Consider the following 25399-nt stretch of genomic DNA (forward strand, 5'->3'; position numbering starts at 1 on the left):
TGTTCTGCCTTCTGTAAGTTTAAGAAACATTGCTTTGTAATCCTGTTTCCAAAACCACACATACAGTGCCTTCGGAAACTATTCAGACCCCTTGACTTTTTCCACATTTTGTTACGTTACAGCCTTATTCTAACATTGATTAAATAGATTTTCCTCATCAATCTACAAACAATACCCCATAACGACAAAGCAAAAACGGGTTTTTATGAATAAAAAAATATATATAAATAAATGACTGAAATATCACATTTACATAAGTATTCATACCCTATACTAAGTACTTTCTTGAAGCACCTTTGGCAGCGATTATATCCTTCAGTCGTCTTGGGTTTGACACTACAAGCTTGGAACACCTGTATTTGGGGAGTTTCCCCCGCTCTTCTCTGCAGATCCTCTCAAGCTCTGTCAAGTCGGAAGGGGAGCGTTGCTGCACAGCTATTTTCAGGTCTCTCCAGAGATGTTTGATCAGGTTCAAGTCTGGGCTCTGGCTGGGCCACTCAAGGACATTGAGACTTGTCCCTAAGCCACTCCTGCTTTGTCTTGGCTGTGTGCCTAGGGTCGTTGTACTGTTGGCTCTGGAGCAGGTTTTCATCAAGGATCTCTCTGCACTTTGCTCCGTTCATTTTTGCCTCGATCCTGACTAGTCTCCCAGACCCTGCAGCTGATAACCCTCCCCACAGCATGATGCTTCCACCACAATGCTTCACTGTAGGGATGATGCCAGGTTTCCTCCAGACGTGACGCTTGGCATTCAGGCAAAAGAGATCAATCTTGGTTTCCTCAGACCAGAGAGTCTTGTTTCTCATGGTCTGAGAGTCTTTAGGTTCCTTTTGGCAAACTCCAAGCGGGCTGTCATGGGCCTTTTACTGAGGAGTGGCTTCCGTCTGGCTACTCTACCATAAAGGCCTAATTGGTGGAGTGCTGCAGAGATGGTTGTCCTTCTGGAAGTTTCTCCCATCTCCACAGAGGAACTCTAGAGCTCTGTCAGAGTGACCATCAGGTTCTTGGTCACCTCCCTGACCAAGGCCCTGCTCCTCCGTTTGGTCGGGCGGCCAGCTCTAGGAAGAGTCTTGGTGGTTCCAAACTTTAATCCATCTAAGAATAAGGCTGTAACGTAACAAAATGTTACAAAATCTCTCTCTCTCTCTCTCGTTATCTCTCGTTATCTCTCCCAGCTCTTACTGACACCTACCCATGAGCCCCCTCTCTTTCCATTTACTGTAGCCAGGATCCACACCGACCGACACTGGATGTGGTCAGTCCGCTCTGGCCTTGATTTCAATGTCCCCAGGTGTCATTTTTTTGGAAAGTACAGCACAGTACAGTGAGGCACAGTAGAGTATAGATTAGTACAATACAGTAGAGTACAGAAAAGTAGAGTATAGTTCAGCACAGGACAGTAGAGCACACTGGCGTAGAGTACAGTATAATGTACTATACTGTAGTCTATTGTACTCTACTGTGCTGTGCTGTGATGTCCAAACTTGTGAAACATAGACATCTATGATCGGTTTCAGATTTGGTCCGGACCAACCAAATTTGGTCTTGTTTGGGTGCGGAGCTCATTAGAATAATAACATGTAGAATGTGTGTAGAATAATACCCATATATGCAAAGGATGATATTGCATATTTCTACCTGCGTCATTCCATGAAAAGAGTGCCTTTTGCTTCCCTTTGATATTTTAAGTAGACGTTGTGCACCAATATTGAATTTAAATGCCTGTTATATTAAGTCCCCTTTTAATATAGACCACATGGAGAAATCAATAAATCCAATTTATTTTATATGAATAAAGGCTTGTTAAATTGCCAAAATGCAGCACTTTGACATGTCCCTCCATCAACCCTTTGTCACTTGTCTCCAAATAACTCCAAGTTTCTCCATCATAGTAAATCCCTAGTTATTTTGTTGCTTTGACAGTCATTTCTGAACATCATTATTTATTAGGCTAGAAACGTTTTAACAATTCAATTTTTGGGGGGTGAAGCTTGCATGCAATTGCCACTCCCTGTTGCACATATGGCTGATTTAAGAAGAAATCTCTTACGGTCAACCCTGTTATTTTATTTGGCACTTAATAGGTACTTACGATAGTCATTATTTTTTATTTAACCTGTTGAAATGGGAAAATGTGCTCTTTATGGCAGAATGTAAACATTTTGTGAAATCCCTTTTTATTTTTTTGTTGCATGTTTTACTTATCAAAAGGTTCCTAATTGGTTGTACGACCCACATCACCATGAAGAGAATGACATTCATATCCAGAATTATGCATTTCTGTGTTGTCCAAATAAGGGAACCATGATGTCATTCTGCTACCGTAATTCTGTTACCAGGTGTAAATCCTTTTAATTTACTGTAGTTCAATAACCAAATTATATTTTTCATGTCATAGCTGACACCCTAGTCTTTCTGCAGACATCTTTAAATCTTAATTCAGAGCAGATGTTTAACAGAGTTTTGTCGTGATGTGACTTTTTGATTAATGTGATGACTGTTATTTATTGAATAAACTAACTATGTTTAATTGTTACCCGATTTAAATTAATAATGTAACAGTTAACTCATTAGGATTTGGGGCACCACGGAAGAAGTTGTTTAACGTGTTACCATTTCCTGAATTAAACTCAAGATGATATATAAGTTATACATCGATAACAGTCACTTATTAACCATTGTATCATTTGATTTACACAACATGCCTACCACTTTGAAGATGCAAAATATTTTTCTTGTGAAACAAACAAGAAATAAGAAAAAAAAACTGAACTTGAGCGTGCATAACTATTCACCCCCCAAAGTCAATACTTTGTAGAGCCACCTTTTGCAGCAATTACAGCTGCAAGTCTCTTGGGGTATGTCTCTATAAGCTAGCAACTGGGTTTTTGCCCATTCTTCAAGGCAAAACTGCTCCAACTCCTTCAAGTTGGATGGGTTCTGCTGGTGTACTGCAATCTTTAAGTCATACCACAGATTCTCAATTGGATCGAGGTCTGGTCTTTGACTTGGCCATTCCAAGACATTTAAATGTTTCCCCTTAAACCACTCAAGTGTTGCTTTAGCAGTATGCTTAGGGCCATTGTCCTGCTGGAAGATGAACCTCCGTCCCAGTCTCAAATCTCTGGAAGACAGGTTTCAACAAGATTTTCCATGTATTTAGCGCCATCCATCATTCCTTCAATTCTGACCAGTTTCCCAGTCCCTGCCGATGAAAAACATTCCCACAGCATGATGCTGCCACCACCATGCTTCACTGTGGGGATGGCGTTCTCGGGGTGATGAGAGGTGTTGGGTTTGCGCCAGACATAGCATTTTCCTTGATGGCCAAAAAGCTCAATTTTAGTCTCATCTGACCAGAGTACCTTCTTCCATATGTTTGGGGAGTCTCTCACATGCCTTTGGCGAACACCAAACGTGTTTGCTTATTTTTTTCTTTAAGCTATGACTTTTTTTTGGCCACTCTTCCGTAAAGCCCAGCTCTGTCGAGTGTACGACTTAAAGTGGTCCTATGGACAGATACTCCAATCTCCGCTGTGGAGCTTTGCAGCTCCTTCAGGGTTAACTTTGGTCTCTTTGTTGCCTCTCTGATTAATGCCCTCCTTGCCTGGTCTGTGAGTTTTGATGGGCGGCCCTCTCTTGGCAGGTTTGTTGTGGTGCCATATTCTTTCCATTTTTTAATAATGGATTTAACGTTGCTCTGTGGTATGTTCAAAGTTTCAGATATTTTTTATAACCCAACCTTGATCTGTACATCTCCACAACTTTGTCCCTGACCTGTTTGGAGAGCTCCTTGGTCTTCATGGTACCACTTGCTTGGTGGTGCCCCTTGCTTAGTGGTGTTGCAGACTCTGGGCCTTTCAGAACAGGTGTATATATACTGAGATCATGTGACAGATCATGTGACACTTAGATTGCACACAGGTGGACTTTATTTAACTAACTATGTGACTTCTGAAGGTAATTGGTTGCACCAGATCTTATTTAGGGGCTTCATAGCAAAGGGGGTGAATACATATGAACTCACCACTTTTCTGTTTTTTATTTTTGAGAATTTTCTGAAACAAGTAATTTTTTTCATTTCACTTCACCAATTTGGACTATTTTGTGTTTGTCCATTACATGAAACCCACATAAAAATCCATTTAAATTACAGGTTGTAATGCAACAAAATAGGATAAAACGACAAGGTGTCACGTTCCTGACCTGTTTTCTTTTGTCTTGTATTTATTTAGTTGGTCAGGGCATGAGTTGGGTGGGTTTGTCTGTGTGATTTTCTATGTTGGGATGTTTGTGTTCGGCCGGGTATGATTCTCAATCAGAGGCAGCTGTCAATCGTTGTCCCTGATTGAGAATCATACTTAGGCAGCCTGGGTTTCACGTGTGTTTTGTGGGTGTTTGTTCTTGTGTCAGTGTTCCGCCACACAGGACTGTCACGGTAGTTATTTTGTATCGCATATTGTTGTTGTTAATTATTAAATCACTATGGAAACTAGCCACTCTGCGTATTGGTCCGATCCGTCTCGCCTCTCCTCGTCCGAGGAGGATTACGACTGCCGTTACACAAGGGGAATGAATACTTTTGCAAGGCACTGTAGAGAAAGGGACATTTATCATGGCTACATTCTATAACTATTCTCACATTAATCATATACCTTGCAAAGGAACCACCGCCCGTCTGGGTAAGAAATGTAATGTATTTACGTGTAGATGTCTTTGTTCGTCGTCTCCCTGTTTCAACCAATCAGTCCTTCCATGGGAAGGGCTCAATGGGTGTAAGGCTCTGGTTGTCCCCCAGAGGTCACAATGTCCTTCGTAGTTTTCCTGGTCTTGTCGTGGGGTGTTCAAACAGAACAGATCTTCAGATGCACCAATGATTGTCTGATATGGGATCTTCTCCTTCCTTTCTCAGGTAGATAGTCAAAGTTCTTGATCCCTTTACATGCACAGCTGCAGACTGTAAATGTTTTGGTCTAGTGGGTTTATCTTCTTCGATTCGTGTTGAGTTTGAGTTTCTAACCATTTCAACGTGTGGACCACGGTCTCACGTCTTTTGGTCTGGGAGTTTCAACCATTTGTAACGTTTAGCTCAAGCTTCACGTCTGCTGGTCTGGTAAGTTAATTCTTAGCAAGTCCTTTTTAACTTTTTATGGCTGCAGGGGCAGTATTGAGTAGCTCTGATTAAGGGTGCCCATTTCAAACGGCCTCGTACTCAATTCTTGCTCGTACAATATGCATATTATTGTTATTATTGGATAGAAAACACTCTCTAGTTTCTATAGCCGTTTGAATTATGTCTCTGAGTGGAACAGAACTCATTCTACAGCACTTTTCCTGATATGGAGTGAGATTTCAGAAATCTTGGACTCTGGTCCCAGGTCAGTTTTAAAGTCCCTGTAAATGCTATGAGGATACAAACACTGCCCACGCCTTCCTCTAGATGTCAGTAAGTGGTGACAATTTGAATGGAGTCGATTGCGCAATCAGGGCCTGTATAAAAGGCCAAAGACCGGATGTACCGTTCTTTTGCTCCCTGCGCCTGACGCACGATGGACGTCGGACCTGCTCTCTTTCCAAGCTGTTGTTTAGCCAGTAATATATCGCCGGTCATGTTTTTACTCGTTATAGGTGTTAAAAACATCATAAGGTAGTTAATTTAAACCGTTTTATAGCAATTTATATCCGTTTAGTGCGATTTTGAGGCATTTCTATGTGATGCACTTTGAAGCGCCGGGCACGTTTCGGCGTCCCGGTCGAACGTTAGTGGGCATTTCGACGGACAAGAGGACATCTTTCGACCAAAAGACGATTAGACCCAAGAAAGGATACATTGCCCAAGATTCTGATGGAAGATCACCTCATAGTAAGAAATATTTAAGATGATAAATCGTTGTTCTGTCGAAAAATGTTAAACGCATATTCCGCCATTTTTTTTGGTATAGCTTCGCTTGGCGAACCCTGTATTGCACAGTAAGGATAATTTTAGAAATGTAATTCAGCGATTGCATTAAGAACTAATTTGTCTTTCGATAGCTGTCCAACTTATATTTTTTTAGTCAAGTTTATGAATAGTTATTCATGAGACAAGATCACTGTGAAAGATGGCGCCCGACATTTTCAGGCTAGTTTTGCTAGTATTGTCATTGTATAACCACGGTTTTTTGTGGCTAAATATGCACATTTTCGAACAAACTCTATATGTATGTTGTAATATGATGTTACAGGAGTGTCATCGGAAGAATTCTGAGAAGGTTAGTGAAAAAATTAATATATTTTGGCGATGATAACGATATCGCTCTCTTTGGCTTGAATCAATGCTCGGGTAACGTTTGCATATGTGGTATGCTAATATAACGATTTATTGTGTTTTCGCTGTAAAACACTTAGAAAATCAGAAATATTGTCTGAATTCACAAGATCTGTGTCTTTCCATTGCTGTGAGCTGTGTATTTTTAAGAAATGTTTTATGATTAGTAATTAGGTAATACACGTTGCTCTCTGTATTTATTCTAGTCGAGTTGTGATGGTGGGTGCAATTGTAAACTATGATTTCTACCTGAAATATGCACATTTTTCTAACAAAACCTATCCTATACAATAAATATGTTATCAGACTGTCATCTGATGAGGTTTTTTCTTGGTTAGTGGCTATCAATATCTTTATTTGGCCGAATTGGTGATAGCACCTGATGGAGTAAGAAACTGATGGAGTTAGAAAAGTGGTGTCTTTTGCTAACGTGGTTAGCTAATAGATTTACATATTTTGTCTTCCCTGTAAAACATTTTAAAAATCTGAAATGGTGGCTTTATTCACAAGATCTGTATCTTTCATTTGGTGTCTTGGACTTGTTAATGTGTGAAAATTAAATATTTAAAAAGAATATTTTTTTGAATTTCGCGCCATGCACTTTGAGCTGGATGTTGTCATAGGTGTACCGATATCGGGCTTGCAGCCATTAAGCACTCTGGTCGAAAAGGGCGTTTCCATCACGCTGACACGCTCTTCTGACTTCATTCGGGGTGTGGCTTAGTTAATGTGCAATGGTCATAATGTGCAAGGATCTCGTTAGAAAACTAAAATCACATTCCTATCTTAACAAAAATAGGTTCATCATACGTCGTATTTCCTACACAACGTAAAGGATGTAAACCTGACATACACAGTGTGAAAGCTCTTCAAATTACAGTATTTTGGTTATACAGTTTTTAATAACATCACAAAATGAAAAGCAATATGTTGTGATTATTCTTTAGCTCCCACTGACCATTCTTACCATTCCTATCTTAGAAATATTGTTCCAATATTCACTTTTTTGGACGTTATAGTTTTGGCGGCAAAAGTTTCCTGGAGGACAAAGGCATTCCTTTGGTTGATACTTACGATTGGCGCGAGGTGTCATAAAACCGGCCCAGCCCCCCCTGTCCTCTCCCGTGGGAGAGAAAGCGGTCTGGCTATATGTCAGCCATTTGCCAAGCTGATCTGGGGCCTTGGATCCTCGATCAGGAGAGTCATTACACTTTTTGAAACTTTTAAATCAATGGTTTTTATTTGGCATACATTTTAAAGTAAAAAAATTGTGAATTGCCCAGCTCCGCTACAGGGCCTATGTAATGAGATGTGTGTGTGTGTCTACTATGAGAACTAACAGGGTGTTTGAACTCTGTCCTCAGTGGGCATGTAATTACCAGGGTCATATGATCTAGCTACACTGTGGGGCCTACAGCTGCACCATGAGGCCTATACAGTATGTCTCCTCCCAGTTCCACCGTGGGGCCTTGACATTTGATCTCTCTTCATGTAAGTTATGTGGAAATGTTATGGGGCCCTTGAGATTTGAGGGATCGTACCCTGCTTCTCTACGAGACCCTGATATGTGATCTCTTATCCCCTGAGATACAGTTAAAAACACTGTAGCTTCTGCATGGGGAATATGCCCACTGTGTGTGGTACGGTATATGTTTATCATTGTACATCTGCACACACATTGATCAAGTTCTCTCTGTCCTCTTCCCGACAGTCACATGGGCCATATAGACAACAAGAGTGAACATGTCAAGGTAAGACTTCTTTTTTTCTTTCCTTACTTGTATTCCTCCTACAGTATGTCTTTCTGTTAGTTTGTAGGCTGGTTCTGCTAGCATCATGGTTCCTACCTAGAAAAGGAAGGGACTGAGAGCTAAAACCCATCTGAGCAGTGGTAACCATTTAGCATCAGGGTGAGTTCAATGAGTTGGTCTTTCTAGTGTGGTTCGGGGACCAGTGTGAGTTGATCTCCTCTCCCTGCTTTGGCTTTGTAGTGAAGTTTAAGAGGACCTGTAGTTGAGCTCCTGACTCCAGGACCAGTGTTTGTAATTGAATTAGGATCAGTAGCACAAAGAGGCTCAGTGCCCCCCCGCTCCGCTCTGCTCTACTACAGTCGATCGGCTGCTGGGGAATGATGTTTGTTTCCATGGGCAACCGAGCAGGAAGCAGGATCTTGGCCAAAGGCCTTGTTTCTAAACAAATAAGTTGTGGGATACCTTCACAAGCCAAACTCTCCAAGTTTTCTCTTGTTTTGCGTTTTTAACTTAAAAAAAATAAAAATATCTAAGTTGAACTGTTTTAAAGTAAGTGACTTCACAAACCATAATGTAGTACTCTGCAGAATTCAGACTTGAGGGTCTTAAAAAAAGAAGTCCTTTTCTCTAGTTACATTGGATTTCCATTTTAATGTGGTCTTTGAAATGTAATTGTAGTTGATTACGTCCCTGCGCTTTTGCGATTATGCCCATTTCAGCAGTCTCTCTCAGCGTTTTAGCCTAATTCATTCTGCCATTTAGGAAATGTAATCCAAAGTCAACAGTGCTGCTTCAGCACTTCTGGGTTCCAGTGTGCTGGGTGTAGTTCAGGACCAGGCTGCTAGGTGACACTGTAAGCCTGGTTTCTGGGTTGAATCCATCCACACAAGTGCTCAGTTCTGACTGAACACTTGGGATCCATTGTCTGTTTTTCGTTGGAACTCAAAAAGAACTGGTGTCAGAAGAAAGTACTAACACTGACCCATATATCCATCTGGTGTAATACAGTCTCTATCGCTCTCTGTGCGGTGATACCTCTCCCCTTCCAGTTTCCTCACCCACCCATACTCACCCTCCTCCCCTCTCCTCCTCCCCACTTCCCCTCCTCTGAGCCTCCTTCCCTCCTGCTCTCCTCTCTCTTTCTCCTCCTCTCTCACCCTCCTCCCCTCTGATGCCCCGTGTTGCCGTCCCTCGTTTTCTCAACAACATCGCTTCTCTCTGAAACATTTATGACACTTATGTTTAAATAAACACTTGACCTGAATGTTCAGTGTTATGGTACAGACCTCTCAGGCGGAAGAAGACAGCCTGGCCCGGCCTGAACTGGACTGGGCTGGGCTGGCCTGGACTCGACTAGACTGGACTGGCCCGGCCTGGACTGTGTAAGTTTTACACTGGGTGGAAGCACAGTGCTTTATTCAATCAATCAATACATTTAATGGGAATTAACCTCTCTAGGGTACGTGAGACGGTAGCGTCCCAGCTCTTCAACAGCCAGTGAAACTGCAGGGCGCCAAATTCAAAACAACAGAAATCCCATAATTAAAATTCCTCAAACATACATGTATTTTACACCATTTTAAAGATACACTTGTTGTAAATCCAGCCACAGTGTCCGATTTCAAAAAGGCATTTACGACGAAAGCAAACCAAACGATTATGTTAGGTGAGTGCCTATTCACAGAATAACAGTCATTTTTCCAGCCAAAGAGAGGATTCACAAAAAGCAGAAATATAGATAAAATTAATCACTAACCTTTGATGATCTTCATCAGATGACACTCATAGGACTTCATGTTACACAATACATGTATGTTTTGTTCGGTAAAGTTCATATTTATATCCAAAAATCTGAGTTTACATTGGCGCCTTACGTTCAGAAGTCACAAAACATCCTTTTGATTTTGCAGAGAGCCACATCAATTTACAGGAATACTCATAATAAACATTGCTAAAAGATACAACTGTCATGCATGGAATTTTAGATGCACTTCTCCTTAATGCAACAGCTGTGTCAGATTTCAAAAAAGCTTTACGAAAAAAGCAACCCATGCAATAATCTGAGTCGGCGCTCAGAGCCCAATCAAGACACAAATATAGCCGCCATATAATGCAGTCAACAGAAGTCAGAAGTAACATTACAAACATTCACTTACCTTTGATGATCTTCATCAGAATGCACTCCCAGGAATCCCAGTTCCACAATAAATGTTTGTTTAGTTCGATAATGTCCATCATTTATGTCCAAATTCCTTCTTGTTGTTCTAGCATTCAGTACACTTTCCAAACGCACGGGCAGGTCCAGCGGAAAGTACGGACGAAAAGTTCAAAAAGTTATATTACAGTCCGTAAAAATATGACAAACGAAGTATTGAATCAATCTTTAGGATGTTTTGAACACAATTCTTCAATAATGTTCCAACCGGAGTATTCCATTGTCTTCAGAAGTGCGATGGAACAGAGCTCGCTCTCATGTGAACGCGCATGGTCAGGTCATGGTAGACCTGACTCATTCTTCTCTCCTTCGGCCCCACTTCACAGTAGAGGCCTCAGACAAGGTTCTAACGACTGTTGACATCTAGTGGAAGCCTTAGGAAGTGCAACATTACCAATATCCCACTGTATCTTCAATAGGAGCTGAGTTGAAAATCGACCAACCTCAGATTTCCCACTTCCTGGTTGGATTTTTTCTCAGGTTTTTGCCTGCCATATGAGTTCTGTTATACTCACAGACATCATTCAAACAGTTTTAGAAACTTCAGATTGTTTTCTATCCAAATATACTAATAATATGCTTATTCTAGCTTTTATGGGTTTGTAGCAGGCCGTTTACTCTGGGCATGCTTTTCATCTGGACGTGAAAATACTGCCCCCTACCCCAAAGAAGTTAAATCAGCAATCTGCTTTTAGCAAAAAAAAGTGGTGGGGCTGCCATTTTGCTGAAGAAAAAAAATGACAGATTGTGGGTTTTAAATATCATTCTTCATATGCTGGAAGAAACTCGACTTGGTAGGTAGGTTCAGCTTTTTATCCTGGAAACGTGGACATGAATCCAGACTGAATATGGCCTGTAGTGTATATATGGATATATAAAGTGTAGTTAGTTCTAAAGTATAGAGTATAGTTATAAAGTATAGTTATTTTTTAACAGTTTTTATTTTACTAGGCAAGCCAGTTAACCTGTTAGGCGGGCTGTCCCGATATCGGTACAACATCCAACTCAATTGTAGGGCGCGAAATTCAAAATCTATTTTTTAAAAATATTTAACTTTCACATATTAACAAGTCCAATACAGCATTTGAAAGATAAACATCTTGTCAATCCAGCCAACATGTCCGATTTTTTAAATGTTTTACAGAGAAAACACCACATATATTTATGTTAGCTCACCACCAAATAAAAAAGTGGACAGACACGTATGATTATGATTATGATGTATGAATTATGATTCAAGTAGCATGCACAAGCCAGCCTAAATAACCTAGACCCAACCTAAAGAACCTAGAAAAAACTACCTCAGATGACAGTCCTATAACATGTTACACAATAAATCTATGTTTTGTTCATAAAATGTGCATATTTTAGCTATAAATCAGTTTTACATTACTGCTCCCATCATTGCTACAGCATAGCTACAGTCTGAAATCACACGGGAGTAGCCAGAGAAAATACAGACACCAACGTCAACTACTAATTACACCTCATAAAACATTTCAGAAAAACATATGGTGGATAGCTAATGAAAGACAGATATCGTGTGAATAGAGCCAATATTTCCGATTTTTGAAGTGTTTTACAGCGAAAACACAATATATCGTTATATTAGCTAACAACATTAGCTAGCATACGGCAGCATTGATTCTAGTCAAGCGCTAGCATAGCACAGTTCGACAGATATATGAAAAAGCATCCCAAATTGGGTCCTTATCTTTGTTGATATTCCATCAGAATGTTGTAACGGGGTCCATTGTCCAGTACAGTCTTTAGTTGGGTTCCAGAACCAACTATTTCCCTCTTGGTTTAGCAAGCACAATGGCCGTGCGGCGCTAACCTCTCCTTCTTCAAAAAATTCTTCCAAAGCATCACGTCTAAAGTCCAGAATAAATTGCAATAATATAATTAAAGTATATTGAAAAAACATACTTTAGGATGATTTTGTGACATGTATCAAATAATATCGTAGCCAGAGATCATATTCACCTTTATCGAGCGTCTTCCAGGAGCCGAGTCCAGATTCTGCCTCCCGCCCGGAATTTTTTTTTAACTGCGCAGGTCTCACAAGAAGATGTACTATTCAGTCCCTGGAAGAGATATTCGACTCCTTTCAACTCTCACTTCCGCATTACACCCAGATGAAGGCGTATGACGTGTTTCTACGGTCCTAAGTGTCATGACCTTTTATAGACAAGGTCTTAAAGAGAGACATCGCATTTTGGAAATCTCAATTCTGGATAGGAAATGGGCTGTAAAAATAGTTCTGTTCAACTTAGAGAAATAATTCAAACGTTTTTAGAAACTATAGACTGTTTTCTATCCAATAATAGTAAATATATGCATATTGGAATATCAAAAATTTCTTAAGAGGCCGTTTGAAAATGTGCGCATATTTTCCAGTTTTTTCAATATTCACCCTGCAGCCTGAAGAGGTTTTAAGAACAAATTCTTATTTACAATGACTGCCCACACCGGCCAAACCCAGACAACGCTGGGCCAATTGTGCCCTGCCCTATGGGACTCCCAATCACAGTTGGTTGTGATACAGCCTGTATTTGAACCAGGGTGCCTGGAGAGACGCCTCTTGCACTGAGATGCAGTGCCTTAGACCCCTGCGCCATTCGGGAGCCCGAGTGGTGTAGGGTACATATGAATATGGCCTAGATGTATGTCTGTGAGTGTGCGTTATAGCACAGAATCCTAGAGAGTGCCTCTGACACTGTATCTTTTGTAGGTTTGTATGGGCATAATGGGTCTGGAGGGAGAGGTTGGGCTGTTTTATATGCAGTTAATTAACATATGTCTGGCACAAGACACACTGGTGGTTTAATGAAGCCTCATCAGTGTGTGTGTGTGTGTGTGTGTGTGTGTGTGTGTGTGTGTGTGTGTGTGTGTGTGTGTGTGTGTGTGTGTGTGTGTGTGTGTGTGTGTGTGTGTGTGTGTGTGTGTGTGTGTGTGTGTGTGTGTGTGTGCGTGTGTGCCCGCCTGCATACGGAGTGGGCGCACATGCTTCTTGGGAGAGTGTGTGTGTGTGTGTGTGTGTGTGCTAGTTTAGGGGCTCAGCTGCAGTGGTGGTATAGGGGGTGGGGTTCTAGCTGGTTCCAGTTCACACTCCATAGTTTCTCTCCAGTATTACTGCCGGTGATGATAAGGCTACGCAAGACACACACACACACACAGTCTTTCTGCGATATTGCTTCACCGAGTCCTACGGCAGATTGAGTTAGGCCTGTGCCTTCATTGATCTGAGGGAGTGTAAATCGACCGGGCTAGACTTGCTAACATGTCTCTTATAGTCTTGGGTTTCCGTCACTTAGCAAACTGAGCCCTGCTCAGGTAATCCCTACCGTTGTGTCGCTGAACTGTCGCGGGGCTGCTGCATATATACGTTTTCCTAGGGGTGTGTCATAATGTAAGTAACCTCATTTATGTTCCTCTAAATGCCGTTGTCGATCAGACGGCTACAGTCAGCAGCAATCGTGTGTCTACGAACCAGAGTTATACTGTTTATCACCGAGGCGGTGTGTCGTAGTAAAACGCCCGCTGTGAGCAGTTAACCCTGCACTATTGGCTCATCTATAAATATCACTGTCATGTCTACCTCCGCTGTGAAGCAGTAGAAGAAATCAAGCAGCCTAGGAAAGTGTTACGTTAACATATGTAGCCTGAGAAGGTTCATGAAATCGATAACTTGCTAGAAGCGGAAAGCGTTCATACACCGGCTCTCTCTGAGACTCGCTTCGATCATTTATTTGATGATACGGTGGTAGCAATATATGGTTAGAACATCTGCAGAAGAGACAGAAATGCCAATGGTGGAGGTGTGGCTGTTTATATGCAGAGTCATATGCCTGTAAATCTTAGAGAAGATCTCATGTCGAATACTGTTGAAGTAATATGGCTACCGGTTCACCTGCCTCACCTAAAGCCTATTCTGGTGGGAAGTTGCTATAGACCACCAAGTGCTCAGTCAGTATCTGGATAATAAATGTGAAATGCTTGTTAATGTATGTGATATCAACAGAGGGGTATATTTTCTGGGTGACCTAAATATTGATTGGTTTTCCTCTGTCCACTCAAGAAAAAGCTTCAAACTGTAACTAGTGTCAGTCAACCTAGCAGGGTATTTACAAACCGCAAAAGAATGAAATCATCCACATATATGGATCACATCTTTACTAATGCTGCAGAAATCTGCTCTAAAGCAGTATACAAATCCATCAGATGTAGTGATCATAAAATAGTAGTCATATCTAGGAAAATCAAAGTTCCAAAGGCTGGGCCTAACATAGTGTATAAGAGATCACACAAAGTTTTGTAGTGATTCCTATGTTGAAGATGTGGAGATTATTTGCTGGGCTGTTGTGTGTAATGAGGAGCAACCAGATGCTGCACTTGACGCATTTATGGAATTGCTTATTCCAGTTAATAATAAGCACACACCCATTAAGAAAATGACTGTTAAAGGAATTGAAAAATTGTATGGTTGAGAGGGATGAGGCCAAAGGGGTGTTCGTCTGACTGCACAGCTGATCATCATGGCAGCAGTTAATGGGGATCCTAATAAAATACAAATACACAGTACACAGTACACACACTGTCTGCGGGCCAGGAACAATGGTGGAAAAAGTACTCAATTGTCATACTTGAGTAAAAGTAAAGATAACTTAATAGAAAATGACTCAAGTAAAAGTGAAAGTCACCCAGTAAAATATTACTTGAGTAAAAGTCTAAAAGTATTTGGTTTTAAATATACTAATGTATCAAAAGTAAATGGAATTGCTAAATATACATCATAAGTAAAAGTAGTAATTCATTCAAATTCCTTATATTATGCAAATCAGACGGCACCATTTTCTTGTTTTTAATTCATTTAAGCATAGCCACTAGCACACTCAGACATTAATTTACAAACGAAGCATTGTGTTTAGTGAGTCCACCAGATCAGAGGCAGTAGGGATGACCAGGGATGTTCTCTTGCGTGAATTGGACCATTTTCCTGTCAAAATGTAGCAAGTACTTTTGGGTGTCAGGGAAAATGTATGGAGTAAAAAGTACATCATTTTCTTCAGGAATGTAGGGAAGTAAAAGTAGTCAAAAATATGAATAGTAAAGTACAGATACCATGAAAAACTACTTAAGTAGTACTTTAAAGTATTTTTACTTAAGTACTTTACACCACTGGCCAGGAAGAACAGGCACAGTCTAGTTAGTGTCTAATTGCAGCTGGTTTATGTATTTTCATTTCGGCCTAGATTTTTGTCATTCAGCAGATGCTCTCACCCAAATTCTCCTACAGTAGTGCATGCATTTTTATATGGGTGACCCCAGAACCCACGACCTTGGCGTTGGAATCACCATGCTCTACCGACTGAGCCACCTAGATCTGCATTTACATTTGAGCCATTTATCAGAAGCTCTTGCAATCAGTCAGTGTATACAACTAAAGGAAGCTCAAACAACCACATATCACACTCATTGCAAGAAAAAGCTTCCTCAAAAATAGCTGTTATCTGCACAATCTGCGCCAGTGAGAGCAGGCTCCACAGTTCCCATTCAAACCCTCTCTCGTCTCCACTGTATTACAGGGCCTTTGTTTCTGAAGGTGTTTGAGTCAAATATCTAGAGGCTTTATATGGATTAATAATGAATAGGAGTCAATGAATAGAAGCAGCCCTAAATGCTGATGGGGATCTGAGACTAATGGATCATCAGATGTACACACACACACACAATCACACACACACACACACTCCCCAGCTCCCCATTATTGTGGTGCTCCGAGGCAGGGAACAGGGGGGGCAGGTTTGTTTCCCCTCTCCTCCATTGTGTGTGTGAGGGGCTCCTGCTCCCCAATCCGCCCCCAGGACAGCGTCAGAATGAGGATCAGTAATTAATATTTAACTGAAGAAGACAGACAGAGTGCAGGGGGAGATGGGGGGGAGAGAGAAAGAGGGCGGGGAGTGTGTGTGGAGAGAAACTGTAGAAGGAGAAGGTTCCGGGGAAAGTAGAGAGTGGGAGAGGGGTGTAGAGACACAAAACAGAGATGGAGAGAGGAAAAAAGAAATGGAGATGGAAAAACAAGATCTGAGATCGGCACAGGGGGATTAAGGGTTGACAGAGAGCAGAGCACAGAGAGAGCCTTTCAGATTGGTCTAAATTACCTTGTGTTATTGTTAAGAGAAGGTGGGTGGGAGAATCAGTGAGTGCAGTGGGAGATAGATGATAAGTGGGTTAGGGGGGGTAGGGTGCAGGGAGAGAGAGAAGAATAGTGACTTTGCGATGCACTCTCCCATCAAACACACACACACACACACACACACACACACACACACACACACACACACACACACACACACACACACACACACACACACACACACACACACACACACACACACACACACACACATACACACTAGCTACAGTGGTTATATCTACAGTGAAACACTGTGCTTCATGCATATATAATACGCAGTGCCCATCCCACTCTATATGTAATCTGTGCATGTTATACACACTAGCTCCCCTACCCTACCACGCCCCATGCTCCCAGGATTATCTATCTCTCTTGGTGTTCACACAGCCATGGCAGCGGGAGCAGAGGCTGTGATGGGATGCACAGACACTGGTACGCTGTGGTTGTCCGTGCAGGACGCTCAGGGATAGAGATCGGGAAACGCATGCATCCGCATGGGATTATTTGTGCTCACAAAGTGTAATCCGCCTACCGAGCGCTGCTTTAGGGAGATTTGTTTAAGAAAAGACTCCTTGGCTAATGAATCTCTCCTGTGTCTCTTCTCTTTGTGTGCCATTCTCTCTCCCTCTGATAGGTTGTTTTATTCCCATGTATTCAAAGACAAGATTAGCACGCTGATTAGCTCTTGTGTGTGTTGGGGTACACCACACACACACACACACACACACACACACACACACGTAGTAGTAGTAGTAGTAGTAGTAGTAGTAGAGGTGACCTCGGCGATAAAGCAGAGAGAATCTCTCAACCCTTCATGTCCTTTCCTGTGAGGTCTCTGCAGTGCAGGGCTATCAAAAGCTCTCGGAATTTAGGATGCTGTCATGACTCCAGATCCGTTGCCATGGCGAGGCGTCCTCTGTGATGTCACACAGTTCCCCAGGGGACAAAGCCCCACCTCTCCACTGCTCAAGACGACGTGACGACTCAGATTGGTGTGCATGTGGCAGTGTGTATGTGTTATTGAGTGTGTAGTGTGTGTGTGTGTAGTGTTTTGTTTTCGCACACACGCTAAATATATATATATTTTTTTACAACACCCTGCCTTTCTCGGATTCTCAAAAACAGAACATGAATTATGTCCTCAGACACATTCTATACTTAGGACACCAACCCTTTCACAACATACAAGCAGAAGAACACACACCCGCAAACACTTACCCATAGACAGAAAATATTGCTCCGATGTTCCATACCGAACAAACAAGTTAAGATGTACTGAGTGTGTAAGGGAAAGAGTCTGAATGTGTGTGTGTGTGTGTGTGTGTATTCAAATGTGTGTGAATGCATTCTTTGCCCCCTCTTGCCACCCTGCAATTCCTTTCAACTAGGAATAAAGGACAGATTCCTTTGAGAAGGTGCTGAAACTAAAGAGGCATACCTCTCTCTCTACCCCACCTCTCTCTCATTCTCTCTCTTTCTCTCTACCCCACCTCTCTCTCATTCTCTCTCTTTCTCTCTACCCCACCTCTCTCTCTACCCCACCTCTCTCTCTTTCTCTCTACCCCACCTCTCTCTCATTCTCTCGCTTTCTCTCTACCCCACCTCTCTCTCATTCTCTCTCTCTCTTTCTCTCTACCCCACCTCTCTCTCATTCTCTCTCTCTTTCTCTCTACCCCCCCTCTCTCTCATTCTCCTTCTCTCCACCATCTCTCTCTCTCCCCCTCTCTCTCTACCCCCCCTCTCTCTCTCTCTTTCTCTCTAACCCTCTCTCTCATTCTCTCGCTTTCTCCTTCTCTCCCCCATCTCTCTCTCTCTCTCTCTGTGTCTCTCTCCTTCTCCCCCTCTCTCTCTTTTGCTCCTTCTCTCTCCCCCTTTCACTCACTCTCCTACCCCCCCCCCCTCTCTCTAACTCTCTTTCTCTCGCTCTCTCTCCGCCCGGTCTCTCTCTCTCTCATTCTCCCTCTTTCTCCTTCTCCCCTCTCTCTCTCTCTCTCTCTCTCTCTCTCTGTATTGTCTCTCTGTGGTCGTGAAGGAGGGGGTGGGTGGGGTCTGCCTTGCCAGCAATTCGACAGCACTCCGCCAGTGCCTGCTAGCATCTCTCCCTCCTCCTCCTCCCTATCCCTCCCTCCTTTCCACCCTCCCCCACCCACTCCTTTCATCAGAAAGGGATGAGGTAATCCCTGCGAGGGCTCGTGAAGCACAGCCAGAGTGTGAGCGAGAGAGAGAAGCAGTACGAGAAAGAGCCTGTGCGTAGCTGAGAGAGAGAGAGAGATGTCAGTAGCAGCAGAGTGCGAGGAGCTGGAGTCCTGACCAGCAGTACCAGCAGCAGTAGCAACTGTAGTGTTAGCTAGCGTTAGTAGCGTAGCAGCCACACGGTTTTGAGTGAGATGAGCCGCTGCTGGGGCCGGGGCTGCTAGCGAGGAGAGGAGCGCTGCCTGCCTGCTTTGGGACAGTGACAGAGGAGAGGAGAGCTGGTGCTGGGGTCCTCGGGGTGGGGTAGAGCCGTGAGCTGAGCCGTGAGGAGAGGAATCATGACTGAACGCTGTAGCCTATGGAGTGCCCTGTCGGCAGCCGCCTGCTGTTTCTACAGAGGCTCCTTCATGCAGGTGCAGGTGAGGGTGTGTGTGTGTGTTTGTGTAGGTTTTTGTTTGAGAAATGAAAGCGAGAGAGGTTGTGATTCAAAGAAAAAGTGTTTTTGTTGGAGAGTTTTGGGTTTGAACAGAATCTGTATATTGGCTTGTGAATTTTTGGACATTTCTGTTAGCGGTTTTGTCTTTGCGCGTGAGAGTGCATGAGAGTGTGTAATGGTTGTGTTTGAGTGTGTTCATTCCTGTTTTGGCCAGCAGCTAACTGGTGATATCATAGATACGATACGGGCAGGAATATCTACTTGTGCTTGTCTAATTTAGAAGCCGGAGAAACATGAGCATGGCTGATTCCTGACAGATGACCTAAGGGTGTGCTGTTGGCACGTTGTGGTCAGATCTTCTATTGTAACAGAGAGAGAATAGCAGGGAGGCGAATTACATTCGCTCACCACTGAAAGTCATGCCTTTTGGATCTGATAGTACGAAACCTCAATGTAGTATATTGTTATTGAAAGCTTTAGTATATGATAGTATGAGACCTCACTGTAATATGTTGCTACTCACTGTTCTGTATTTTGTTTTTCATCTCTTATCAGTATACTCTCTCAACTGTTCCTTGTCTGTTGGAGAGTCTCTGTGGCAGTATTCAGAGTTTAGTAACAGGATTTATAGCAGAGTGGTGGCTTTGAAATAAAACATGACCCTGACGTGTGTACGTGTGTGTTACTTTGGTGCAGAAAATGGGAGTATGTTCAGTGAAGGGGCTAATTTGAGTATTTGTAGTTAGGCCACCAGCCCCAGCCACTTGAGTCTGATAGATGGTCTGGTAACATCCTCCGTCTGTTGACCTGTGTGTCCTGTTTACATCACCTGATCTCAGACCAGCACCAGGACAGGAAGAAATGCTGAGACACTGTCTGTCAGTGACAGTTCGAGTTGAAAAGAGCCTCGACTCCAGGGCGATGCTGGAACATTTCAACCACTACATTCTCAAAAATAAAAATCTGATTGAGGTTCATTTCAGTGCCCCGGGCCAGGGAATAAAATAGCAGGCTTCCAACACTTCAGTTCAACCATTAGCTTGTTTTCAATTTCCAGCTGATATCGTGCTTTAAACTCCCAGCAGAGCGATTACTACTGTTCGTATGGTCTATGGGAGTGCATGCTGGCAGTGCTACCATTGTGTCTGTAATTAAGACCACTGCTGTCCCAGTCGGTCTCTAACTGGGACATTGTGATGTTACAGCCCTGTTTGTTCGCAGATCAGCGCTTGAACCCCATCTGCCCCTCTCTCCCCTCTCTGTGCAGTTTGTTTTCTCTTGATTTTAATCCCCCCTTTCTGTGTCTGCCAGCCAGGCTAACTCCAACCATCCAGGCAGCATAGCCACAGTTTATCTCCAGAGTGACCCAGCTGCGATACACTCTGTGGCTTTGCCAGCCTCTCTGTCAACCCCAGAGCCCATGGCCTGGCACCACGGCGCCCAACCAGTGGAGGTTGGTGTCACTTTAAATTGGAGGACCGGCTCAAAGGAATGAACGGTATCAAACATGTCCCCTGAATTCAAGTGACACTGTAGCCTCCGCTGCCTTCAATCGTGACGGGAGCTTTAGGGGCCACCACAGCCACCGATTATCCCAGGGCCCCGTACCACCAGTTACCTCGGGGGCTCTTTCAACCTCCGCATAGTCGGTTAACCATGTTCAACCCCACCGTCTGACACGCGTAGCAGAAGCCGTAGCTGGTACTGAAACGTTTTGCGTTAGCGACGTTAGGTAGCATCAACCCCGCGCCGCCCGCAGCCGATTTGGCATGCCGGAGTATTGTAATATGCGACCCTCTGTGTAATCCCCCCCTGCTCCACTCTTCTCGTGTCTCGTCTCGGCGCTCCTCTCCTCCTCCGAATCCTTTTCACAGCAAATCCTCTTTGCAGCGCCCGCCTCGCCTCGCCCGCCTGTCACTCCCCCCGGGACAGCGAGGGGCTAAGCGGCTGTTTAACTGCTAAAGTTCAAGAGAAAATCAGCCTGTTACCGAGAGAGAGGAAGCTAATTACACTGGGATGTTTTCGCTAGTAATGAGGCACGCTTAGCTTTCTTTTTCTTTCTGTTGCTCGGAGTCCTAACCATGAGTGCCTTTTCCCCAAAACCCCTATGCCAGTGCATTGTAGCCTGGGTGCCAGTCTGTATCTACTCTCTTGTCGTGAGAATTCCACAAAAGAGTGCATAAACAGACTGTTACCCAGGCTAACTGCTTGGAGTTGTAGCTGGATACAGCGAAGAGGGTAGACAGTGGAGCACAAGGGGTTACACATGACTAGAGACTGAGGAATGGTGAGGAATGGTGAGGAATGGTAGGGGTGCTGGGATCTGAAGAGTGAGCAGAGCAGAGACACTCCCACAGATCCATAGCCCCGGGTCAGGATTAGGGTCTGTAGCTGCTCCCACTCACTGGTTCTCACCTTTCTCCCAATTAGCCAATCTGTCCTTTGTCAGTTCAAAAACCTCCAGTTTCAGTTTCTTATAGTTGGCTCTTTTCAAGCTTTCGTGTCAGAACGTAGGATGTGGATTGCGTGTTTAAGTGCCATTCGATAGTACCTGAAATGTATCCCACGGGAACCTTCTGATCCAAAGATATAATGGACCGATCCATCTGTGAGTATTTAGTAGGGGTTTAGAGGAGCTGAGGAGGGTGTCACCCTGGACTGTACTACAACGAACCAGTGGGAGGGTGGTTGCAGATGGCATTTTGGAGGACATAGCGAACAGCAGAGTCATGTGAGAGGGAGAGCGCGTGTGCGCGTGCGTGCGTGTGTGCGGTATAAGAAGGGCTGAGGCACTGACTGGTGAACATTTTTAAATGAAAAGGGTGTGCTGGATACAGCTGGAACAGGGAAATCTACCACTGTACCAGGTAGAGTTGTGGAGGTGTGAATGTGTTGACAGACGGACTCACCTCAGTCACACTACTCACACTACTGCTACCCACACTAACTGCTCCACTCCAGAGAGACTGTGTGTGTGTGTGTGTGTGTGTGTGTGTCCCTCAGATCCAGGTGCTACATAAAGGGATTGGAGGTTGTTGCATGCATCCGTGTATGTGTGTGCCATACAGAGAGATCTAAAGGACCCCTCATGGTGCCTGCATGGTTCCCCCTCAGAAGTCTTTGTGTGTGTGGCTCTTTTAGGGAGCAGAGCAGCACAGCACTGCTGAGATCACAGACTTGGTCTGGAACTTACTTCTACCCCCACCTGCTCTGTACACCCCCCAACCCCCGCTCTCCAACTCACTATACACTGCCTCACAAGCTATTCATCTACCAGTAGGTCTATATCTTGTTAAATTCCTAATTATTGAACATTGATAAACCACATTTCATTGTTGACGTGGTGGACCGTTTGCTGTTATGGATGACAGTGGACTTCTGATCCTGTGTGTTTCTGATGGGGTTAGAGAGGGAGGGAATCTGGAGTGAGGATTTAGGCAGGCGGGGTCAGGGGAGGGGTTCTATTGTGTGTCCACTTGACCTTTGACCCCGGGGGTCAGAGGTTTCGGGGTCGCCAGCAGGAGGCCAGAGTTCAGCCCGGCCAGATATGACTGAACCACTCTTACTGAGCCGCTCTGGTGAGAGCAGAGGCCTGAGGATAAGTGGGCCGAGGGTAGGGAAGGTTATGGTAACCTAGCGGTCACAGCTCTCGACGTGCTTCAGCCCTGTGCTTCTTAACCGTTTTTGTACCTCTTCGGAGTACCGCTTGCATTCAAACTAGCACTGTACGCGGCTTTAGCAGTAGAAGGTTTTGGCTGTAGCAGTACGTCAACTACAGATGGCGGGCCCATGCTAAGGTTTAAGGCACTAGTAATAATAAGATGGGTGTGAGGATTAGTGGGTCAGCCAGGGGAGGTTGAGGTAACATGGTCACAGTACTCCTCAGACTAGCATTGTTTATTTATGGCACGACGGGACTCCAGGTCTCCCTTGTGAAAGACGTCTTCTGACATCAGTGGGATAGGTAAAGGTTGAACAGAAGGCACGAGTAACCTAGGTCTCCCATTACGCTGTAGGTTCTCTGGAATCTATCTCCCTCACTGACATTTATACCAGAAATAAATCCTCTTCCAGCGATGGCCCCAAAAAGGTCTTTGTGAGTTACTGGGTACCAGAGTCCCGGTGGATTTCTTAATGTTTCAGTTTACTTTATGAAAGGACCCCAGGCAATTAAAGTGCAACTAGGTGATTTGCAGCCTAGGACAGAGAATAGCTCCACAGCAGCAGACAATATGTTTGATCATGGTGGAAGAGAAGACATAGGAGATGGAGAATTTATGTTTTTCACACATGGTTACTGATAACGTCGAAATAAAACTAGTAGAACCATTTTCAAAAATGGAGTCAGAAAACGTTTAAACAGCCGTTTCTGTGACGGATTCAATTTCATTTTGAAAAAGATGATACTAAAGATGAAAATGTTGATGATACCCAAACGATTAAAGTAATCGAATCTAACATAAAGATACGTTAGGGATTAATGAATAACATTTCGTTAGACATTCTCTAAAGATGAAACAATTCAATTGAAAAGCTTTGAATGTGTTTCAATTTAGATTAGACTAAGGATTAGACTATCCTTGATTAGATCGTGTTCAGAGGGAACACACACACGGAGAGAATTACCCTGATTAGATGCTTTTCAGCGTTCAGAGAGGCAACAGTATGCTCTGCTGAAGTGTTGAGCTGACTCTGAACGTTTAGGACTAATTTAGTGTGACTGAACAGCAGACGCTGATGCTGCTGGTACACACACACACACACAACCCCCCCCCCCCCCCCATGCATCTTCATGAGCTGTGCCATAGGCAACACCATCGTGGGGGGTGTGGGTGGGGGGGGTATCCCCTCATGCTCCTGAAAAGATGAAGAGACTGCCACATAGCAGTCTCAACAGAGAGATGGAGGGATAGAGAGATGGAGGGATAGAGAGATGGAGGGATGATTGTCCCTCTCTCTTTAGATACAGTGTGTATGCATCTCATCGGAGCTAAGACAACAGCAACTTGCAGAAAACTATGACATAGTTCCCTGGATGGGAAAATGGACAGAGGAAGGTGAGGAAGGGGGGTGAGAGAGGGAAGAATGAAGGCGGGTAAGGGTGACACCACAGCAGGGTATCACAGGCTAATTTCCCATGAGTGTCTCTCGGAATAACACGTCGATCGTGTGCAGGCAGGGCTAGTGTTTCCCCCCGGGAGTGTACACACACACACACACACACACACATATTTTAGGCTGCTTTCGGTGTGCTATGAGAGTCCGGACATGCAAGGGCATTGCTGATCTTAAGGGATGTGTGTTGTGTTTTTGGAAGGCCCTTCCCTTCCTCCCTCCTCTCCAACAGCGCGAGTTCAAGCCAGCAAGAAGGGCTCCATCTGAACATCACCATGGTGACAGCCTAGTACACACACACAAGGACAACACCCACCTCCCCTATCCCTCTATCCCTACCCCCATCAATGATTATACTGTCTGTGGGGAAGAAAGAGAGTGTGTGTGTGTGTGTGTGTGTGTGTGTGTGTGTGTGTGTGTGTGTGTGTGTGTGTGTGTGTGTGTGTGTGTGTGTGTGTGTGTGTGTGTGTGTGTGTGTGTGTGTGTGTGTGTGTGTGTGTGTGTGTTTAGTATTGGTACAGTACTGATGCTCCTATCTCAGTCTGTCAATTTAATGGCCCTCTGTGTCTGAGGTAACTGAGGGGTTACTAGCTGTCCATCAAAGCTTTGCCCCGCCCCGCCCTCAGACACTGTGCAAGAGCTGTACCGTAATGTGTGTGTGTGTGTGTGTGTGTGTGTGTGTGTGTGTGTGTGTGTGTGTGTGTGTGTGTGTGTGTGTGTGTGTGTGTGTGTGTGTGTGAGATGTGTGGCAGCGGGCACACAGAGCTCTGCTCACTCTCTCTGCTCTGTATGAATGAAAGTGATACCTCAGCGCTCCCGTACTGTCTAGCCTTTCCTCCCTGCCAGCCAATAGCACTCAGCGCTACCTTTTCTCCTGGAAACAATGACATCATCTCTAGCCAATAGCATCGCAGCTCTGGGGCTTGCTGCTTGCTGCAGCTCCAACGATGATCAGTTGGGACAAGGGGAGAGGGAAGGATGGAGAGAAATGAGAGAATATTGTACTGACAGTGCAAACGGGAGATAGCAGGGCCCAGATTTCAAACAGGCTATAAGGCTCAGAGGTATTTCTGTGTGCACTCTTCAAAATAAAGGTGCAAGTTGGAACCAAATAAGGTTTGTGAGAGCGATGCCATAGTGGAACCATTTTAGGGTCTCTGAAGCACCTTTAATGGGATAGTTC

At 43.9% G+C, this 25399-nt stretch overlaps 1 protein-coding gene across 1 annotated transcript in view; it reads left to right on the forward strand.

The window, feature by feature from the left end:
• sh2d3ca (SH2 domain containing 3Ca) overlaps positions 1-25399 on the forward strand; it is an 89687-nt gene that overhangs the window by 33598 nt on the left and 30690 nt on the right. The window contains exon 4 of the mRNA XM_038970176.1: positions 20413-20554. Coding sequence (XP_038826104.1) covers positions 20413-20554 — 142 coding nt within the window. The remainder of the gene's footprint in view (positions 1-20412; positions 20555-25399) is intronic.

The sequence above is a fragment of the Salvelinus namaycush genome, chromosome 31 (assembly GCF_016432855.1).
Source record: "Salvelinus namaycush isolate Seneca chromosome 31, SaNama_1.0, whole genome shotgun sequence".
NCBI classification, from domain to species: Eukaryota; Metazoa; Chordata; class Actinopteri; order Salmoniformes; family Salmonidae; genus Salvelinus; species Salvelinus namaycush.